This window comes from Plecotus auritus (genome assembly GCF_963455305.1).
Source record: "Plecotus auritus genome assembly, chromosome: 2".
In the NCBI taxonomy this organism is placed as follows: domain Eukaryota; kingdom Metazoa; phylum Chordata; class Mammalia; order Chiroptera; family Vespertilionidae; genus Plecotus; species Plecotus auritus.
This window is the reverse complement of record NC_137771.1, coordinates 118486039-118504387: the sequence shown is the minus strand read 5'-3', so window position 1 is coordinate 118504387 and position 18349 is coordinate 118486039. Positions and strand designations below refer to the sequence as shown.

General features: G+C 39.9%; 2 protein-coding genes across 18 annotated transcripts in view; one reads left to right on the top strand and one right to left on the bottom strand.

Moving 5' to 3' along the window:
- The window catches only part of CP (ceruloplasmin), an 86637-nt gene that overhangs the window by 13125 nt on the left and 55163 nt on the right, over positions 1 to 18349 (top strand). For 13 of the 16 annotated variants that reach the window (XR_013960020.1, XR_013960022.1, XR_013960023.1 and 10 more), the window contains 5 exons: positions 620 to 874; positions 2353 to 2524; positions 7887 to 8026; positions 9118 to 9270; positions 10779 to 10993. Coding sequence is in view for 12 of the 16 variants with exons in the window: in XM_080657638.1 (XP_080513764.1) it covers positions 620 to 874; positions 2353 to 2524; positions 7887 to 8026; positions 9118 to 9270; positions 10779 to 10993 (935 nt within the window). In the remaining 4 variants the exon portion in view is untranslated. The remainder of the gene's footprint in view (positions 1 to 619; positions 875 to 2352; positions 2525 to 7886; positions 8027 to 9117; positions 9271 to 10778; positions 10994 to 18349) is intronic. The other 3 variants (XR_013960021.1, XM_080657640.1, XM_080657637.1) reach the window with 1 other exon arrangement.
- The window catches only part of HPS3 (HPS3 biogenesis of lysosomal organelles complex 2 subunit 1), a 124239-nt gene continuing 108294 nt past the window's right edge, over positions 2405 to 18349 (bottom strand). Inside the window, exon 18 of one of the 2 annotated variants that reach the window (XM_080657665.1) lies at positions 2405 to 2517. The gene's annotated coding sequence lies outside the window, so the exon portion shown is untranslated. The remainder of the gene's footprint in view (positions 2518 to 18349) is intronic. The other variant, XR_013960024.1, reaches the window with a different exon arrangement.

The following is an 18349-nucleotide window of genomic DNA, read 5'->3' as shown; positions in this document are numbered from 1 at the left end:
AACTTTTAGGTATCTGTGGCTCTGGTCACTGCTCCCTAACTTATGTCCCTTGTATTTCTTTTTTTCTTCTCCACATCTCTTCTCATGTTGTCCCTTTCCTTTGGAATCAGAAACCAAAAGCTGATTAACCAAATTGCTTATTATAAAAGCAACTAATATTTACTGTAGAAAACTGTAAAAATTCTTATAGTCAAAAAGAAATCATCCATACTACCACCAACAACACAATTAATGATCAATTACTAAATAACCATCAGTCTTTTTTCTATTCACTGTATGCATGTCTATTTCACATATATGCACACATTTGTATTTAGAAAGAAACACACATACATACCAAGGTGTATAGTCTGTGACAAAAAAAGCAAATGGGCTTCACCTTCAGTGTTGGGTTCATCTGCTAGTACTGTGTCCACAAGAATCCTGAGGCTGAATTCAGGTCCAAATTAAAGAGTGTTGTGATCAATTAGTAATGTCTGATGTGAGTATGAGAGAGACAGGAATAGCAGCATATGTGCCAGGTCTTTTGTAATCCAAATTGATTTACTTCTGTAGAGGTAACTATCACTATCCCAGGGACCAGGGTCTATTAGTCTCAATCTCTTCTCTTGACTTACAGCTGTAAATGGGCATGCTTTTGGAAGTCTCCCAGGACTCTCCATGTGTGCAGAGGACAGAGTGAAATGGTATCTTTTTGGTATGGGTAATGAAGTTGATGTGCACGCAGCTTTCTTCCACGGCCAAACATTGACTAACAAGAACTACCGTATTGATACAATCAATCTTTTTCCTGCCACCCTTGTTGATGCTTTTATGGTGGCCCAGAACCCTGGAGAATGGATGCTTAGCTGTCAGAATCTAAACCATCTGAAAGGTAGGACATCTTTACCTGAAATAAGCTGTCAGCTAAAAAAAGGAGTCATGTTTCAGTTATACTACTTAATGGGGTAATCATTAGGAATCAGAAACCAAAAGCTTAATATCCTTGCAATGATAGAACTTTGAATTGATAACTTAATTATTCCTATGATGGCATACAACATCCTATATAATAAAAGCCTAATATGCTAAGTGTCCAGTCGTCCATTCATCCATTCAATCAAAGTATAATATGCTAATGATATGCTAAGGCCCGCTCAACCACTCGCTATGACGTGCACTGACCACCAGGGGGCAGATGCTCTGACCAGTAGGTTAGGTTGCTGCTGGGGTCCAGCTGATTGGGACTGAACGAGACTAGCTGGACATGCCTTGGAGCCCTCCCGCGGTCTCTCCCTGGCTGGCCAACCCCCCACGTCCTTCCCTGAGCCCGATTGTGCACCAGTGAGATCCCTCATCCTGGCCTGTGCCCTCTTGCAATCTGGGACCTCTCAGCAGATGTCGGAGAACCAGTTTCGGCCTGATCCCACAGGCCAACCCGAGGAACCCCACTGGTGCATGAATTCGTGCACCGGGCCTCTAGTAATGTAATAAAAAAGAGTGAAAGACTAGAACATTTATGAAATAATGAAATCTGAAAATATATTAATTTTGGAAAGAACAATTGGCCCTGAAAATATAGTACTGCCCTAAGAGTATAATACTGTATATAGTTTCTGAGCTTTGAAAAATACACAATATTGTAAACACCATAATATTTGTATATTGTGCTGAAAATTTGTCTGTTTTTTACTTGGTTCTATCAAGTCTAGCCAATTTTGTTTTTATTTGAGTCCAGTTATTCCTTGGTTTAACTTGATAAATTACTTCCCCATCTTTTTCATATGATGTGATAAAACATTCTCAGTTTTTGAAAAATATTAATTTGAAATACTAGTTTCCTGAAGAAAATTAGGTTTAATATGGATCTTTGAGTATGTTACTTTGACCTTCAAACATAATCTCACCTATCAAATGTGATCTTGGCAGCAGAACACCTAGTACAACAGGTACATAACCATTTTGTATGAGAGAACAATAATTATAGATGTTCATTCTATTCCACCTCCTCTATCTCACCCTACCTCTTAAAATATGGCAGAGCCTCTCTTCTTCACTTATCTATTAATGTGTCTTTTTTTTTTATCACCAAAAGACCTCCCATGTGAAAGCCCACAGAAACTAGCACCATATTTTTTAAAACACTACTGATTAATATCTATTCTCTATATAGTATACCAGTAGAGAAGTCTAAAAAATGGCTTTAATTTTCCATCAGTAATAACTTATTTATAACTGTTTGCTATAGTTTATAATATTGTTTCTAGCTATCTATTTCTTCAGTTTCCACCTATCACTTCACCAGCAGTGTTTACAAGGCAGCAGAGAGAAACATTTGATCCATTAACACATCGTTTCCTGTGTGGTTTTCAGCTGGTTTGCAGGCCTTTTTCCAAGTACAAGACTGTAACAAGCCTTCATCAGAGGGCAGTATCCGTGGGAAGCATGTTAGACACTACTACATTGCTGCTGAGGAAGTCATCTGGAACTATGCACCATCTGGCACGGACACCTTCACCAACGAAAACTTAACAGCACCTGGAAGGTAATCCAGAAAAAAAAAAAAAAGACTATTATTTTAAAACTAGAGGCCTGGTGCATGAAATAATGCATGGGAAGTGTCCCTAGGCCTGACCGGCAATCAGGGCTGATCAGGGCCTACCAGCTGCTGACTAGGGCCTTTCTTCCAGCTGCCGGCCGGGGCCTTCCTTCGTTCCGTGCCACCCCCTAGTGGTCAGCAAACAGCATAGGGAGCGATAGAGCTCCCGGTCTCCCAGTCGAACTCCTGAGGGGACAATTTGCATATTAGGTTATATATATATATATACATCCCTCTGAAAAATATCATAAGCCTGGCTGGCAGGGCTCAGTGATTGAGCATTGACCTATGAACCAGGACATCACTGTTTGATTCCAGGTCAGGGCACATGCCCAGGTTGAAGGCTTAATCCCCAGTGTGGGGGTGTGCAGGAGGCAACCAATCAATGATGCTCTTTTATTACTGCTGTTTCTATCTCTTTCTCCCTCTCCCTTTCTCTCTGTAATCAATAAAAATATTTAAAAAATCATAAAATGTTCATTCAACAATTAGAATAATAATTGGTACCTGAAATTAAGTAACTAGACCACTCAGTGTGTATTAAGGTATTTGGGATGAGTCCAAGTTTGAGAACTATGACTTTTGAGTCTTTCGAGTCCATGAAAAAAAGATGGGTTTAAAAGTTATCAAATGCTTAACAAAATCCTAAAAAACAACAACACTCAGTATCATTAGACAGATCAATTTATTTGTTTTCTATTTCTGAAAACATAACATTGTGCAATCAAGCAGTATTAAATACATTTACAAGTTGTACAGTCATCAACACTACCCATTTCCAGAACTTTCTCATTATTCCAAAAAGAAACTCTGTACCCATTAAATAATAATTCTCTAACACTAATATCTTCTATTCCACTTTTTGTCTTTATGAATTGGTCTATTTTAGGCACCTCATACAAGTAAAATCATACAATATTTGTCCTTTTTGGTCTTGCTTATTTCACTTAGCATAATGTTTACAAGGTTCATCCATTTTTAGTATGTGTCAGAATTTCATTCCTCTTTAAGGCTGAATAATATTCCATTGTACACATATCACATTTTATTTATTCATGTATGTTGATGAACAATTGGGTTGTTTGTTGTGCCTTTGGCTATTGTGAATAATGCTGCCATGAACATTATAATACAAACTACTGGCCTGGTGCACAAAATTCATGAATGGGGGGGAGGGGTTCCCTCAGCCCAGCCTGCACCCTCTCCAATCGGGGACCCCTTGGGGGATGTCCTGTGGGATCAGGCCTAAACCGGCGGTCAGACATCCCTCTCACAATCTGGGACTGCTGGCTTCTAACTGCTCACCTGCCTGCCTGATCGCCCCTAACTGCCTTTGCCTGCCTGCCTGATTGCCCTAACCCCTCTGCCTGCCTGCCTGATCACCCCTAACTTCTCTGCCTGCCTGCCTGATCGCCTCTAACTGCCCTCCCCTGCCAGCCTGATCTCGCCCCATCTGCTCTCCCCTGCCAACCTGATCTTGCCTCCAACTGCCTCTGCCTGCCTGATCACCCCTAACTGCCCTCCCTTGTCTGCCTGATCTTGCCCCCAACTGCCCTCCCCTGCCGGCCTGATCTCACCCCCAACTTCCCTCCCCTGCCGCCCTGATTGCCCCCAACTGCCCTCCCCTGCAGGCCTGATTTTGCCCCCAACGGCCCTCCCCTTCTAACCTGATCTCGCCCCTAACTGCCCTCCCCTGCCGACCTGTTCACCCCTAACTGCCTCTGCCTGCCTCATTGCCCCTAACTGCCCTCCCCTGCTGGCCTGATCTCGCCCCCAACTGCCCTCCCCTGCTGGCCTGATCTTGCCCCCAACTGCCCTCCCCTGACAGCCTGATCACCCCAACTGCCTCTGCCTTGGCCCCCACCACCATGGCTTTGTCCAGAAGGAAGTTGGACGTCCAGAAGATGGCCAGTTGACCCAGTCTAATTAGCATATTACCCTTTTATTAGTATAGATAGATTATATAGGATAGGATTGCTTAAATGGCGGGGGGGGGGGGGCCTTTTTCAGCAGGAGGAGATGCTCTTGGCATACAAAAACACATAATCCCTCTATCTGGACTGATAGCCAGCCATATGCACTATACTGCCAAATCAGTCATTAAGAAATTGAACCACTTTCTTACACCTTACACCAAATAGCTGTTGCCCTTAAAACCCCTCCTCAGCCCCCACCTTAGGTTCTGCCTTTGTAGTTCACCCAGATTAGGTTCTGATTGGTCGGTTTCTATGTCAGTCAGTGTCAAAAGCTCCACCTCCTAGGCAGCCATTGGCTCCTGGCACTTCACCCAGATTTGGTTCTGATTAGTTGGTTTCTATGCCAGTGTCAAAAGCTCCGCCTCTTAGGCAGCCATTGACTCCTCACACTTCACCCAGATTTGGTTCTGATTGGTCAGTTTCTATGCCATTCAGCATTTCTGGGCCTATTTCTGGGCCTGATCAAAGAGGTGGGGCAGATCAGCAGCCCCGGGGAGGCCTGGAGAGAAACAGAGGTGCAGCTGCTGATGAAGCCTGGAGGGAAAGAGAGAGGCAACAGCTGATCAACAGCTGCCACTGAGGCTGCAGATCAGACCCTGCCTCTCCCTCTGCAGGCCTCTCTCCAAACCTAATCTGAAGCCCCCTCGGCAGTCATTTGCCACGGCAACCCAGCACTGACTTCCAGTGTTAGGTTGAGCCTTTGGTCATTACAGACTCTGGCTCTTTATATATATAGATATGTTTAGGTTTCTGCTTTCAATTCTTTTGGATATACACCTGAAAGTGAAATTGCTGAGTTATTTGCTAATTCTATTTTTAATTTTTTTAGGAACTGCCATACTTTTTTGCACAGCAGTTGCAACACTTTGTTTCCACCAGCAACATACAAGGGTTACAATTTCTCCACATCCTTGCCAACACTTATTTTCTGTGTTTTGTTTTGTTATAATTAGCTATCCTAATGGGTGCAAAGTGGTAGCTCATGGTGGTTTTGATTTGCATTTCTCTTATGATTAGTGATATTGAACATCTTTTCATATACTTGTTGGCCATTTGAAGAAAAGTTTATTCAAGTTCTTGTTCATTTTTTTAATTGGGTTGTTTTGTTGTTGTTGCTGTTGTTGAGTGATAGGCGTTCTTTATATATTTTGGGTATTATGCCATTATCAGATATATGCTTTGCAAATATTTTCTTTCATTCTGTAGGTTTTCTTGTCATTCTCTGCAGCATATCCTTTGATGCACGCAAGCTACTCTATGTGCATGTCTGATGACTTCCATAGCATCCAAGTTATTCTTCTAGTCTCAGTTTTCCTTTCATACTGTCTATTATGAACTTTCAAAAATATCAATGAGATATGCTACCTCCCTGCTTCAAGTCTGTGTTCAAACACCACCTCTTCAGAGATGCTTTGCCATTCAACTACTTAAAAAGGTTAAATAATTTACTCAACAACACACAAGTCAATAGCTGTGACTCTTAAAGCAGAAATTTAAGACCCAGGCTACACTGATATTTAGAGACACTGACTCTCAAAACTGCATCTCTAGCCCAGAGGTTTTTATAAATTTCAAATTTGCATTTCAAAGTGCTTAATGGTCACCCCACTTGGATGAGGCTTTTCCAAATCATTATGTCCAAACCTGAACTCATGATCTCCTCCACAAATCTGAGATGCCTCTTCTCCATGGATAGGATCACCATCCATCCATCAAGCTCCAAACCTGAGCCCCATCCTGAACTCCCTCCCTTTTTCACTAATCCCTCCTTCTTACATCACGTACTATCTCATTATATCCTAAATATCTCTGAAAGTTGTCTATTTCTCTCCATCCTCTTTGACCAGACCCTGAATTCATCACTGCCTCTCAGTCTAGCACAGTCCAACACATTCTCCAGGCAGCAGCCCAAGGGATCCTGCTGAAACATGAATTCTAAAGGCTTAAATCTTTTAAAGCTTTCCCACTGGGATGGAGTACTAAAACTTTAATTAGTCCTTCCTGTCCATCCCTCATTCTCTGCTCCTCTGCCCTGCCTGGAATGCTATGCTGCTGTCAAATTGTGGGGAGCATGCTATGCTCCATCTCTCCTCCAAGTTTCCTATCATCTATTTTCTGTTTGTAAATGCCCCATACTCCCTACTACATACACTTCATCTTTTTAATTCTACTTCTCTTCTAGATAGTTTTAAAACATCACTTCCTCTGGGAAGCCTGTGGGGCTCTTTCCACCACTTTCCCTAACTCCAGGAGAAATACTCCACAATATCCCATGCTAAGTCCATGTTATTATACTGATTGGTTCCTAGTCTATCTTTCCTGCAGATGTCAGGTGCACAGAGAGACAGGTTCAGCTTGCTTATGGTATGTCATCAGCACACCGCAGTTCCTGGAAAATGGCAGGTGTTTAATATATTTGTTAAATGAAAGAAGAGGTGAATGGGGTTTTTTGTGAAGTCAAATTGCCAGGGCTTACCAGCAGACCCTGAGCAACAGATGAATGATTACTCTGACAAATGTTTCTGTGAAAGAGAGGGCTAAGGGACTGCCTGACTAGAGAAACCAAACAGCCTCGTTCACCTGCCTCTTCAGGCTTTTATTATAATAGCAGTTGGAACTAAAATTAACTTTTAGACCCTATCAGTAGGGTAAGCATTCTTGGGAAGACACAGGCATCAGTAGTACGCTTTAAACATAAAGATTAAGCATAAAGATACCAGTAAACACCTGAAGGTCTGCATGTACACAGACTTGTTTGGAAAAGTCAAGGAACAATTAGGGGTGGTTGCCTTCAGCCAACTCCCCAAGGAAATTCAGAATTTCCTCCTTACAGACTTTCCAACCAAGTCTCTTATACTTCCACTCAAATGTCTTTCTAAGATTAAATTTCTTCATTTGTAAAATGGGAAGAATATTACTAACTTTGTTGCATTCCCATTTGAGTTTCAGATAATAAATAAAGCTCCTGAGCACCTGGCTGGTGTTCATATGCAATAAGCAGTAGCTACTGTATTTTTGAAGATTCCATAATTAGTTTAAACTTCCAATTTTTTATGATTTATTAACCATCAGCAATTGACACTGGCCCTCTTAAAATTTTTTTACTTCACTTGAAAAAGTGAAACTTCTTTGCCACGATTCTCCATTCCTATCTGATCATCCTTTCAGGAAGTGGCCTAGTCCTGTCTGCTCTGTTTCAGTATTTAGTAACTCATGGGTAATAATTATCTCTAAGCACTGGTCAGAATTTTTCTCTTCAATTAGTATCCTGGGTGAATACCTGTTCTCTATTCTGCTTTCAACTCTAGCATTAAATGCTTTTCTTTTGGCAGTGCTTCAGAGGTATTTTTTGAACATGGTCCTGCAAGAATTGGAGGCTCTTATAAAAAGCTTGTTTATCGTGAGTACACAGATGCCTCCTTCACAAATAGAAAGGAGAGAAGCCCTGAAGAGGAGCATCTTGGCATCCTGGGTGAGTCCATGCAGATCACAAATGACCATTCTGCTCTTGCCTTGGACTACACTAACCTCAGAAAGAAGGAAAAAAACTAGGGATGTTGAAGAGCAATCAGTAAAATGCACCAGTTACTTTCTTTTCCAAATGTAAGTTACCAATAGTAAATCTTTATCATTAAAAACCATGCTGGCTTCAAATGATGATTTTTTTTTTCTTCAAAGAGGTAAGGGGAATTGTGTGTTTAGGTCACATTGTTTAAATAGATGCATTCCCTTAGAAATAAACCCCAGGCTACTAATGAGTCAGGCTGGGTTTGTAGAGCCTTCTGTAGGCTGCCCTGAGGCAGAGCCCAAAGAATGGTTCTTGCTCAGTCACTGGGGTAGAATAGCAGAGTGGGTGGATTCAGACTGTCCTCACTCTTCACCTGTTAGCCAAATGACCTTTGAGGGTGCTCAATGTTCTGTCCCTTTTCCCTTTCTGTAATATAGGAACAATAACATTAATATTCCTTAGCTCATAAAGTTGTTGTAAGGATTAAATGATTTAATTCACATAAACACTCACAAAGGCACATAAGAAGCTTTAAATAAATGGTGTTTTACATATCACATAAAATATCTGTGTACTGTACATCTATGGTTTATTCTATATTTGGTGATAATATGAATTTTGGTGATGGAAAATTCACAGCATTGTTAGTCTTCACATCCAAGATGATTGACCTTACCTGCTTGGGTGCTCAAGGTTTTTAGCACCCCCCTGACTCTTGATAATAACACACATTTAGCCAACAGACTAGGCCAAGGAAAGCATAGACACTCTGCATAGGTTTTTGTAGATGCATAAAGCTTGTGAACTGATTTGGATAAAAATAATAGCAAATTTCAGGAACCTGAAACTGAATCAAAACACCCTGCTCATCTCTTTCTAGTCTTACCATATCAAATTGGTAATGGGCTTTTAAAAACCAAGCTTTCTATTTGCTGCATGTAGATAAGCATGTTGCTCACAGTGATTCTTGTCAGAGGACAAGCCAAAGAAAATAACCATCTTATATATTCTGTATGGTACATACCAAGAGATAATAATTCTCTCTTTGTCCCTAGGTCCTGTCATTTGGGCAGAGGTGGGAGATACCATCAGAGTCACCTTCCATAACAAAGGAGCATACCCGCTCAGTATTGAGCCAATTGGGATGAGAGTCAATAAGAACAATGAGGGCACGTATTACGCCTCCCATTACAACCCCCAGAATGGAAGTGAGTACAGCACTCTGTAACAATTGACCCCATTTAACAACCTACTCACCTCCGGAGAACTGTCCCACCAAAACTGAAGTCAGGAATTCTGAGAAAATTGCCCAGATACCATTAGGAAGCAAGTACACCTCTGCTCCCACCATTTCCAGTTGGGTGATGGGACTTTGTGCACCCCTAATTGAACAATTATTGACAATACTAGCAGTAACTTATTTGGGTAATATCAATTATACATTTCTGGAGTACTATTTAGGTGATTTTTAAATTTTAAAAATTTTTTTGCAATTATAAGAATATTAGATGCCCATTTTAGAATATTTAAAAAATCTAAATAGGCATAGTCCAAAATATCTCCATAGTTCTATAGACAACCACTACTACATTTTTATATAATTCCTCTACTCTTTCATCTGTGTATTTTTAGAAATATTTTAAACATGGTTGAGTTTGTAGTATATAAATATACTTATCACCATAATTTCATACCCAGAATTTTTCTTAGCATTACAAGTATTTTATAAATGTAATTAAATGATACAATATATTCCATGATATAGATGTATTTAGGTATTTTTATATGTCAAGTCTGACCAATAAAGACTAGTGGCTTTGCCACCACCTGCAGTGTGAGGGCAGGCAAGTTATTCTGTCTTTCTGGCCTCAGTTTTCTCAAGTGTAAAATTGGGAGATTTGAACAGGATCACCAACAAACTCCCTTTCAGTTATAAAATTATTTTTAGTTCAGTTCTGTTCAATAGAAAAGTTATTGATTGCCCCCTATTTCCAGGTGTTGTTCTAGCTGATAGAAATATAGAATTAATGCTTGCCTTCAAGAAGGTTCTGATTGGGAGGGGTGGGGAAATATAGACAATGTAACATGAAAGGTGCCAGAGACTTTCTTAGGAGCTGTGAGGGCACAAAGAGGGGCACTTAGTCTGTTCAGGCTGCTGTAACTAAATACCACAGAATGGATGGCTTATAAAGAAGAGAAATTTATTTCTCACAGTTCTGGAGGCTGGAAGTCCAAGATCAGAGCATAGTTAGGTGAGATCCCTCTTCTGGGCCTCAGACTTCTTACTGTATCCTCACCTGGTGAAAGGGCTAAGGAGCTCTGTGGAGCCTCTTTTATAATGGCACTAATCCCCTTCAGGAGGGCTCCACTCTCATGACCTAATCACCTCCTGAAGGCCTCACCATCACATTGGGCATTAGGGTTCCAGAATATGGATTGGGGTGGGGATTAGGGTAGGGGTACGGGGGTTATAAACATTCTTGATGGTAGCAGGCACCCATCTCAAACAGAGATTTAGAGGAAGCTTCCTGGAGGAAATCACCTCATAGGGGACCTGACACAGGAGCACAAGTAGGATTTCATTCAAATAGGATTCCATTCAACTTCATAAGGAGCTCAGAAGCAGGTTATCCTAGATTAAACCCAGTCTACTTTGTGGCTCAAATCACCACATTAGAAAGTACACTTAACCTCCCCAATGTGACCTTTCTCACAGGTGTGCCTCCTCCTTTAGCCTCCCATGTGGCACCCACAGAAACTTTCACCTATGAATGGACTGTCCCTGAAGAAGTGGGACCCACTCACAAAGACCCCATCTGTCTAGCTAAGATGTATTATTCTGCTGTGGATCCTACCAAAGATATATTCACTGGGCTTATTGGGCCAATGAAAATATGCAGGAAAGGAAGTTTACATGCAAATGGGAAACAGGTAAGTCCAATCAGGGAAAATGAAAATGATTTCCAAATCCCTTTGAATTATCATTATTACAAGAAAAATTCCGAGTTTTCTAAACATAATGAAGATTCTACATATAATGTTTATCATAATTTTTTTCAGGCTTATAAGATCTGTAATTATGCAGAGATTCTCTTACTAAAATGATTGCTACAAGATGAATTGGAAACAAAAATTTCCTTGGGATCTAAGGTTTTTTTATGATACAATTAGATTTACACACACACATAAAAAGCTACCAATTAATGGTAATAGGTCATTTAATATTCACTGAGGAAAATATTGTTTAAAATATTTTTTAGAACTGAGAAAATGACACTTTGACCTAGAAATAGGAACACTTAACCCCATCATGTTTTTATATCTAAAATAAATATTTTAATATTAACCTTTAAAAGAGAAGAACGTCTTAAAAATGCCTTCAATAGAATTATCACATCCTAAAATCATCATAATAATTCATTAATATCATCAAATTTCCAATCAATGTTTAAATTTCCCAATTGTCTTTTAATTGTTTCAAGTTTGCTTGAATGAGTACCTAAATAATTCACACATAATAATCAGTTTCTCAAGATTTCTTTGCATAGTTATTTTTTGCAAGTCATTTATTCTATAGAAGTTTCTTATGTCTAGATTTTAGTAAATGCGTTCCTGTGCTGTCATTTAACTTGTTTCTCTTTCAATTTCATATAGATCAGTGACCAGATATGCAAACTTGATCAGATTCAGGTTAGGTATTTTGTGTGTTAGTTTTTTTTAGCAATACTACTTCATGAGTGGTACTGGGTACTTCTATCAGGGAATAGATACTATATAATTTTCTCTCCATGTTATCAACCACCAATAACCATGTTATCAGCCACTGATAACCATTTCCTATTAGGTTCATAAACTAATCAGGTATTACACACTAGCAATATTCTGATCCCATCATTCCTTGTTTGCACATTAGCTAGTATACTTCTATAAACAGAAACTTCCCTTAATAGACTATTTGCTTACCCTGAGGTACATCCTATATAATAAAACCCTAATATGCAAATCAACCGAATGGGGGAACGACCGGCAGAACAACCGGTTGCTGTGATGCCCACTGACCACCAACAGGCAGACACTCAACACAGGAGGTTGAGCTCCTGCGTTGAGCATCTGTCCTCCGAGAGGGAGGTGTCCAGCAGGCAGCACCAGGCCACCAGCCAAGGCGGGTGCCAGTGGCCCCCCCACACACACAATTGCCCCGCCTGCTGGTTGCCCCACCGATGGCCCTGGTAGCCGGCCAGGCTTAGGGACCCTACCCTATATATTGGGAACAGTCTCTTAGATTTAAAAATTAAAACCTGGCAAGGCTACTCTAACACTGAAAAAAACAGGATGATGCAGTGATGACATGCATGGACTCTGGCTTGCACATTTTGTGGTCAGCTCTGATTCTGACACTTATAATTGTGTGACAAAGCCAATTACTTAACTTCTCTCTGCTTTAGTGTTTCCACCCATAAGATGGGGAAATGGTACTACTGCCTCAGCAGGATCATGTTATATACTACTTTTTATAATCAGGGCAAAAAAATGTAGCTGCCCATACAACAGCAAGATGCCTTTCACCTGTATGAAAAGTATGGTCAAAGGTGCATGCAGCATCCCGATTGCGAGAGGGATGTCCGACTGGCGGTTTAGGCCCGACATCCCCCAAGGGGTCCCGGATTGCGAGAGGATGCAGACCAGGCTGAGGGACTTCCCCCCACCCCTCACTCCACACCCCCCCCCCCGTGCACGAATTTCATGCACTAGGCCTCTAGTATTATATAAGGAAGGAAAGGCAAATGCTTAATTCTTTCCCTTTAGTTACAAGTTTTCAACTTAATAATTTTCCTCTAACATACTTCAAAAGTTCTTAACAGTTTCTTTTCAAGTACTATTGTGAACTCGTGGATTTAAGCATATTTGCTGTCTTTCAATGCATTATCATTATGCTTATAGATGCTACATATATCCTGCTTTTGCCACTGGAGGGAGTTATTCAGGTAGACTCCCTCATTTTTACATGTACTTGGTAGTCTTTTAGCTTCTTTTCTAATAGAAAAAGCTATTTTAGACTTATATTACACCTTTTCTGAACCTGGAATTGGCCATTTCTCCAAAAAGCCCTGGTTCTTTTGAGTAAGAAATTATTTTCAGAACCAGAATCTGGGCACTGGGGCTGTGGGGAGGGCTCATGGCTGTTAGGTTAATCATTATTATTATTGTTGTTGTTGTTAATCCTCACCTGAGGATATTTTTCCATTGATTTTTAGGGAGAGTGGAAGAGAGAGAGAAAGACGAGAGAAACATCGATGTGAGAGAAACACATCGATTAGTTGCCTCTGATCAGGGACCAGGGCCAAGGCCTGAGGAGCCTGCAACCAAGGTATGTGCCCTTGACTGGGATCAAACGCGGGACCCTTTGGTCCACAGGCTGGCGCTCTATCCACTGAGCCAAACTGGCTATGTCTTTTCAGTGGGCAGAACTGGAAAAAAATTGAAGATGAAATTCATCATGAGTGTATAGTACACTTTCTATCAATTTAGGTATGTGGTGTGTTTTTTTTTTTAACATAACCTCATTGATCTCCCTTCAACCACACTGAAAACTCTTAGTTCTCAATGATACCAAGATAAATATGCACTCAATTCATCCCCCAAAGTACACACAACTGGCTTAAAATCACAATTACAACACTGTTAGCCAATAATGTAATTACTGAAAACTTTTATTTTATTTTTTAATTTAATAAATCCTTATTGTTCAGATTATCACAATTGTTTCTCTTTTTCCCCCATAGCTCCCCTCCACCTGGTTCCCACCCCACCCTCTGCCCTTACCTCCCCCCCACCACTGTCCTCATCCATAGGTGTATGATTTTTGTCCCGTCTCTTCCCGCACCCCCCACACTCCTTTCCCCTGGAGAATTGTCAGTCCACTCCCTTTCTATGCCCCTGATTCTATTATATTCACCAGTTTATTCTGTTCATCAGATTTTTTATTCACTTGATTTTTAGATTCACTTGTTGATAGATATGTATTTGTTGTTCATAATTTTTATCTTTACCTTTTTCTTCTTCTTCCTCTTCTTAAAGAATACCTTTCAGCATTTCATATAATACTGGTTTGGTGTTGATGAACTCCTTTAGCTTTTTCTTTTCTGTGAAGCTCTTTATTTGACCTTCAATTCTGAATGATAGCTTTGCTGGGTAGAGTAATCTTGGTTGTAGGTTCTTGTTATTCATCACTTTGAATATTTCCTGCCACTCCCGTCTGGCCTGCATAGTTTCTGTTGAGAAATCAGCTGACAATCGTATGGGTGCTCCTTTGTAGGTAATTAACTATTTTTCTCTTGCTGCTTTTAAGATTCTCTCTTTGTCTTTTGCTCTTGGCATTTTAATTATGATGTGTCTTGGTGTGGTCTTCTTTAGATTCCTTTTGTTTGGGGTTCTCTGCACTTCCTGGACTTGTAAGTCTATTTCTTTCACCAGGTGGGGAAGTTTTCAGTCATTATTTCTTCAAATAGGTTTTCAGTATCTTGCTCTCTCTCTTCTTCTGGCACCCCCATAATTCGGATGTTGGTACACTTGAGGTTGTCCCAGAGGCTCCTTACACTATCTTCAAATTTTTGGATTCTTTTTCTTTTTCTTTACCGGTTGAGTGTTTTTTGCTTCTTTGTGTTTCAAATCTTTGACTTGATTCTTGCAGTCTTCTAGTCTGCCGTTAGGTCTCTGTATAATATTTTTTATTTCAGACAGTGTATGTTTAATTTCTAGTTGGTCCTTTTTCATATCGTCGAGGGTCTCGCTAAATTTATCGGCCTTTTCTAGGAAATTCTTGAAAAACCTTATAACCGTGTTTTTGAACTCTATATCCAGTCATTTGCTTTCCTCCATTTCTTTCATTTGTGATCTGTTTCTTTGTCTCCACATTTTTGCTGCTTTCCTGAGTTGGTAGAGTAGCTTTGTGTGCTAGGTGTCCCATAGGGCCCAGTGGTTCAGCCTCCCCAGTTACCTGAGGTGGACACTCTTGGTGCACCCCTTTGTGGACTTGTGTGCACAGCCTTGTTGTAGTTAAGTCTTGATTGTTGTTGGTATCACTGGGAAGAATTGACCTCCAGGCCAATTGGCTGTGAGGATCAGCCTTTTCTATGCTGGGAGAACTTCTGTGCTGGAGACACCCTTATGAGACAAGACTTGCAAAATTGCAAAAGCCTCTGTGCTCAGCTTGGATGGGGTGGAGTCTCAGGGTGGAGCAGACAGCACCCGTTTCCCGTCAGCCCTGCCCTAATAGGCCCCTGTGTCTCAGTGTCCCATGGTAATTGCTGCAAGCACCTCTGAGAGAAAGCCACCCTCGAGTTTCGCCAGACAGTCCAGTTTCTCCCTGAATGAGTCTGGGTTCCCAGAGTTTCTCCTGGAACTGGAGTTCAGTGCAGTTGGGAACTTCTGCCTCCCTCCCGCTTGAGAAAGCCAGCTGAGCACTCAGCAGTCAGTCCTCTCTGCGCCTGCACGCCTCCAGATCTCTGCCTTCTGCTGTTCCCCTGAGTCTCAGTGTGCTTTTCTCTTTTCCTAACAGTCCAGATTCCCCCCGTATGAGTCTGGGCCCCCAGGGTCTTGCCTGGAACTGGAGTTCAGCACAGTTGGGAGCTTCCATCTCCCTCCCGCTTGAGAAAGCCAGCCACACACTCAGCCGCCAGTCCTCTCCGCGCGTGCATCTCCGTACCTCAGCCTTTTGCAGCTCCTCTGAGTCTCAATGTGCTTTTCTCTTTCCTTCTAGTTGTAGAATTTCCACTCAGCCAGCTTTCCTGTGGTTCTGGATGGTGTCCGTTTTGTCTTTTAGTTGTAGTTTTGAAATTGTTGTGTGAGGCAGCAGTTTAGGTGTTTACCTATGCCACCATCTTGGTTTCTCCCTCATTTTAATTACTGAAAACTTTTAAAGATTTGTTTGCAGTCGTTTTTGTCCTCAGAGTGGATCCCACTAGGAATGTTCAGTTAAATTACAAATTTAAAGTCATTTGGAATACTTCCTCTCTGTTATTTTGTAATCCACGGGATACACAGGTTTATTTAATTAACTTTACTTCTTTTTTAAGGAATTGCTTTTATTAAAACTGTAATACTATTTTATAATTATGTGATATATTTACCTGGTTCCAATACCAAATTTACAAAAAGAAGTATATTCAGAGAAATCTAGCCTTTATCCTTTCTTTCTGCTCACCTATTCCCTCACTGCAAGTAACTTATTTTTATTTTATAGTTTAATCTTTTATTTATTGTTATTTTATTGACTTTTTTAGAGCAGTTAAAAATTTATAGCAAATTGAGGATAAAGTACAGAGATTTCCCGTATACCCCGTGCCCCACCCATGCACAGCATCTCCCAATATCAACATCCCCCACCAGGATGGTACATTTGTTACAATTGGTGAACCTACATTGACACAACATTAGCATACAAAGTCTATAGTTTACATTATGTTTTACTCTTGTGTCAACATTCTATGGGTCTGGACAAATGTATAATGACATGTATCTATCATGTATTTTCACTGCCTTAAAAAATACTCTCTGCTCTACCTATTTATCCTATGGAGACAGTAAAAGACCATAGTTTACTGTCTCCTTGGTTTTGCCTTTTCCAGAACGTCATATAGTTGGAATTATACAATATGTAGCCTTTCTAGATTGCCTTTGTTCTCTGAGTAGTATGCATTTAAGTTACCTCCAATTCTTTTCTTGGCTTTCTAGTTCATTTCTTTTTATTACTGAATAATTGTCTGGATGTTTTGCAGTTTACTCACCTCCTGAAGAACATTTTGGTTACTTCCAACTTTTAACAATTATGCATAAAGCTGCTATAAACATCCATGTGCAGGTTTTTGTTTGGACATAAGTTGTCAACTCCTTTGGGTAAATACCAAGGAGCCCAATTACTGGATTGTATGGTAAGAGTATGTTTAGTTTGTAAGAGACCACCAAACTGTCTTCCACCAGCTATGAATGAGAATTCCTGTTGCTCCACTTCCTTGTTAACATTTGATGTTGTCAGTATTTCAGGTTTTAGCCATTTTAATAGGTGTGTAGTGGTATCTTATTATTGTTTTAATTTGCATTTCCCTAATGACATATGATGCAGAGCCTCTTTTCATATGCTTATTTTCTATTTGTACTAGTTTATCTTCTTTGGTGAGGTGTCTGTTAAGGGTTTTTGCCCTTTTGTTAATTGGGTTGTTTATGTTTTTAATGTTTAGTTTTAAGAGGTTTTTTTAATGTTTGTAAACAACAGACCTTTATTAGATGTGTCTTTTGCAAATATTTTCTTCCATTCTGTGGCTTATCTTCTTACTCTCTTAATATCTTCACAGAGCATAAAATTTAACTTTAATGAAGTGCAGCTTATCAATTCTTTCTTTCACGGATTGTACCTTTGGTATTTTATCTAAAAAGTTATAACTCTATGCAAAGTCATCTAGATTTCCAATGTTACCTTCTAGTGTTCTAGTGAGTTTATGACTTTGCCTTTACATTTAGGTCTGTGATCCATTTTGAGTGAATTTTTCAAAGACGGTAGGGTCTGTGTCTAGGTTGTTTTTTTTTTTTTTTTGCATGTGGATATCTAGTTGTTCCAGCACCATTTGTTGAAAAGTCTATCTTTGTTCCATTGTATTGCCTATGCTTGTTTGTCAGATCAATTGACTAAATTTATGTGGATCTATTTTTTGGTTCCCTGTTCTTTCCATTGGTCTATTAATCTGTTATTTTGCCAATACCATACTGTCTTGATTACTGTAGCAATATAGTACGTTTTGAAGTTGGGAAGTGTCAGTCCTCCAACTTTGTTCTTCAATATTTCATTGCTTATTTTGAATCTTTTGCTCTCCACATAAACTTTATAACCACTTTTTTATGTCCACAAATAATTTGCTGAGATTTAAATTGGAATTGCATTGAATCTATAGATCAGGGGGGAAGAACTGACAACTTAGCAGTATTGAGTCTTTCTATCCATGAGTAAGGAATATGTCTATTTATTTAGTTCTTTAATTTCACTCACCAAAGTTTTATAGTTTTCCTCATATAGATCTTGTATATATCTTGATAGATTTACACTGAAGTACTTCATTTTGGGGATACTAATGTAAATTGTATTATTTTTAACTTCAAATCCACTTTTTCATTGCTGGTATATAGGAGAGTGATTTGATTTACTTTTGTATATTATCCTGCAACCTTGCTATAATTGTTTATTAGTTATAGGAGTTTCTTCATCAATTCTTTTGGGATTTTCTATGTAGATGATCA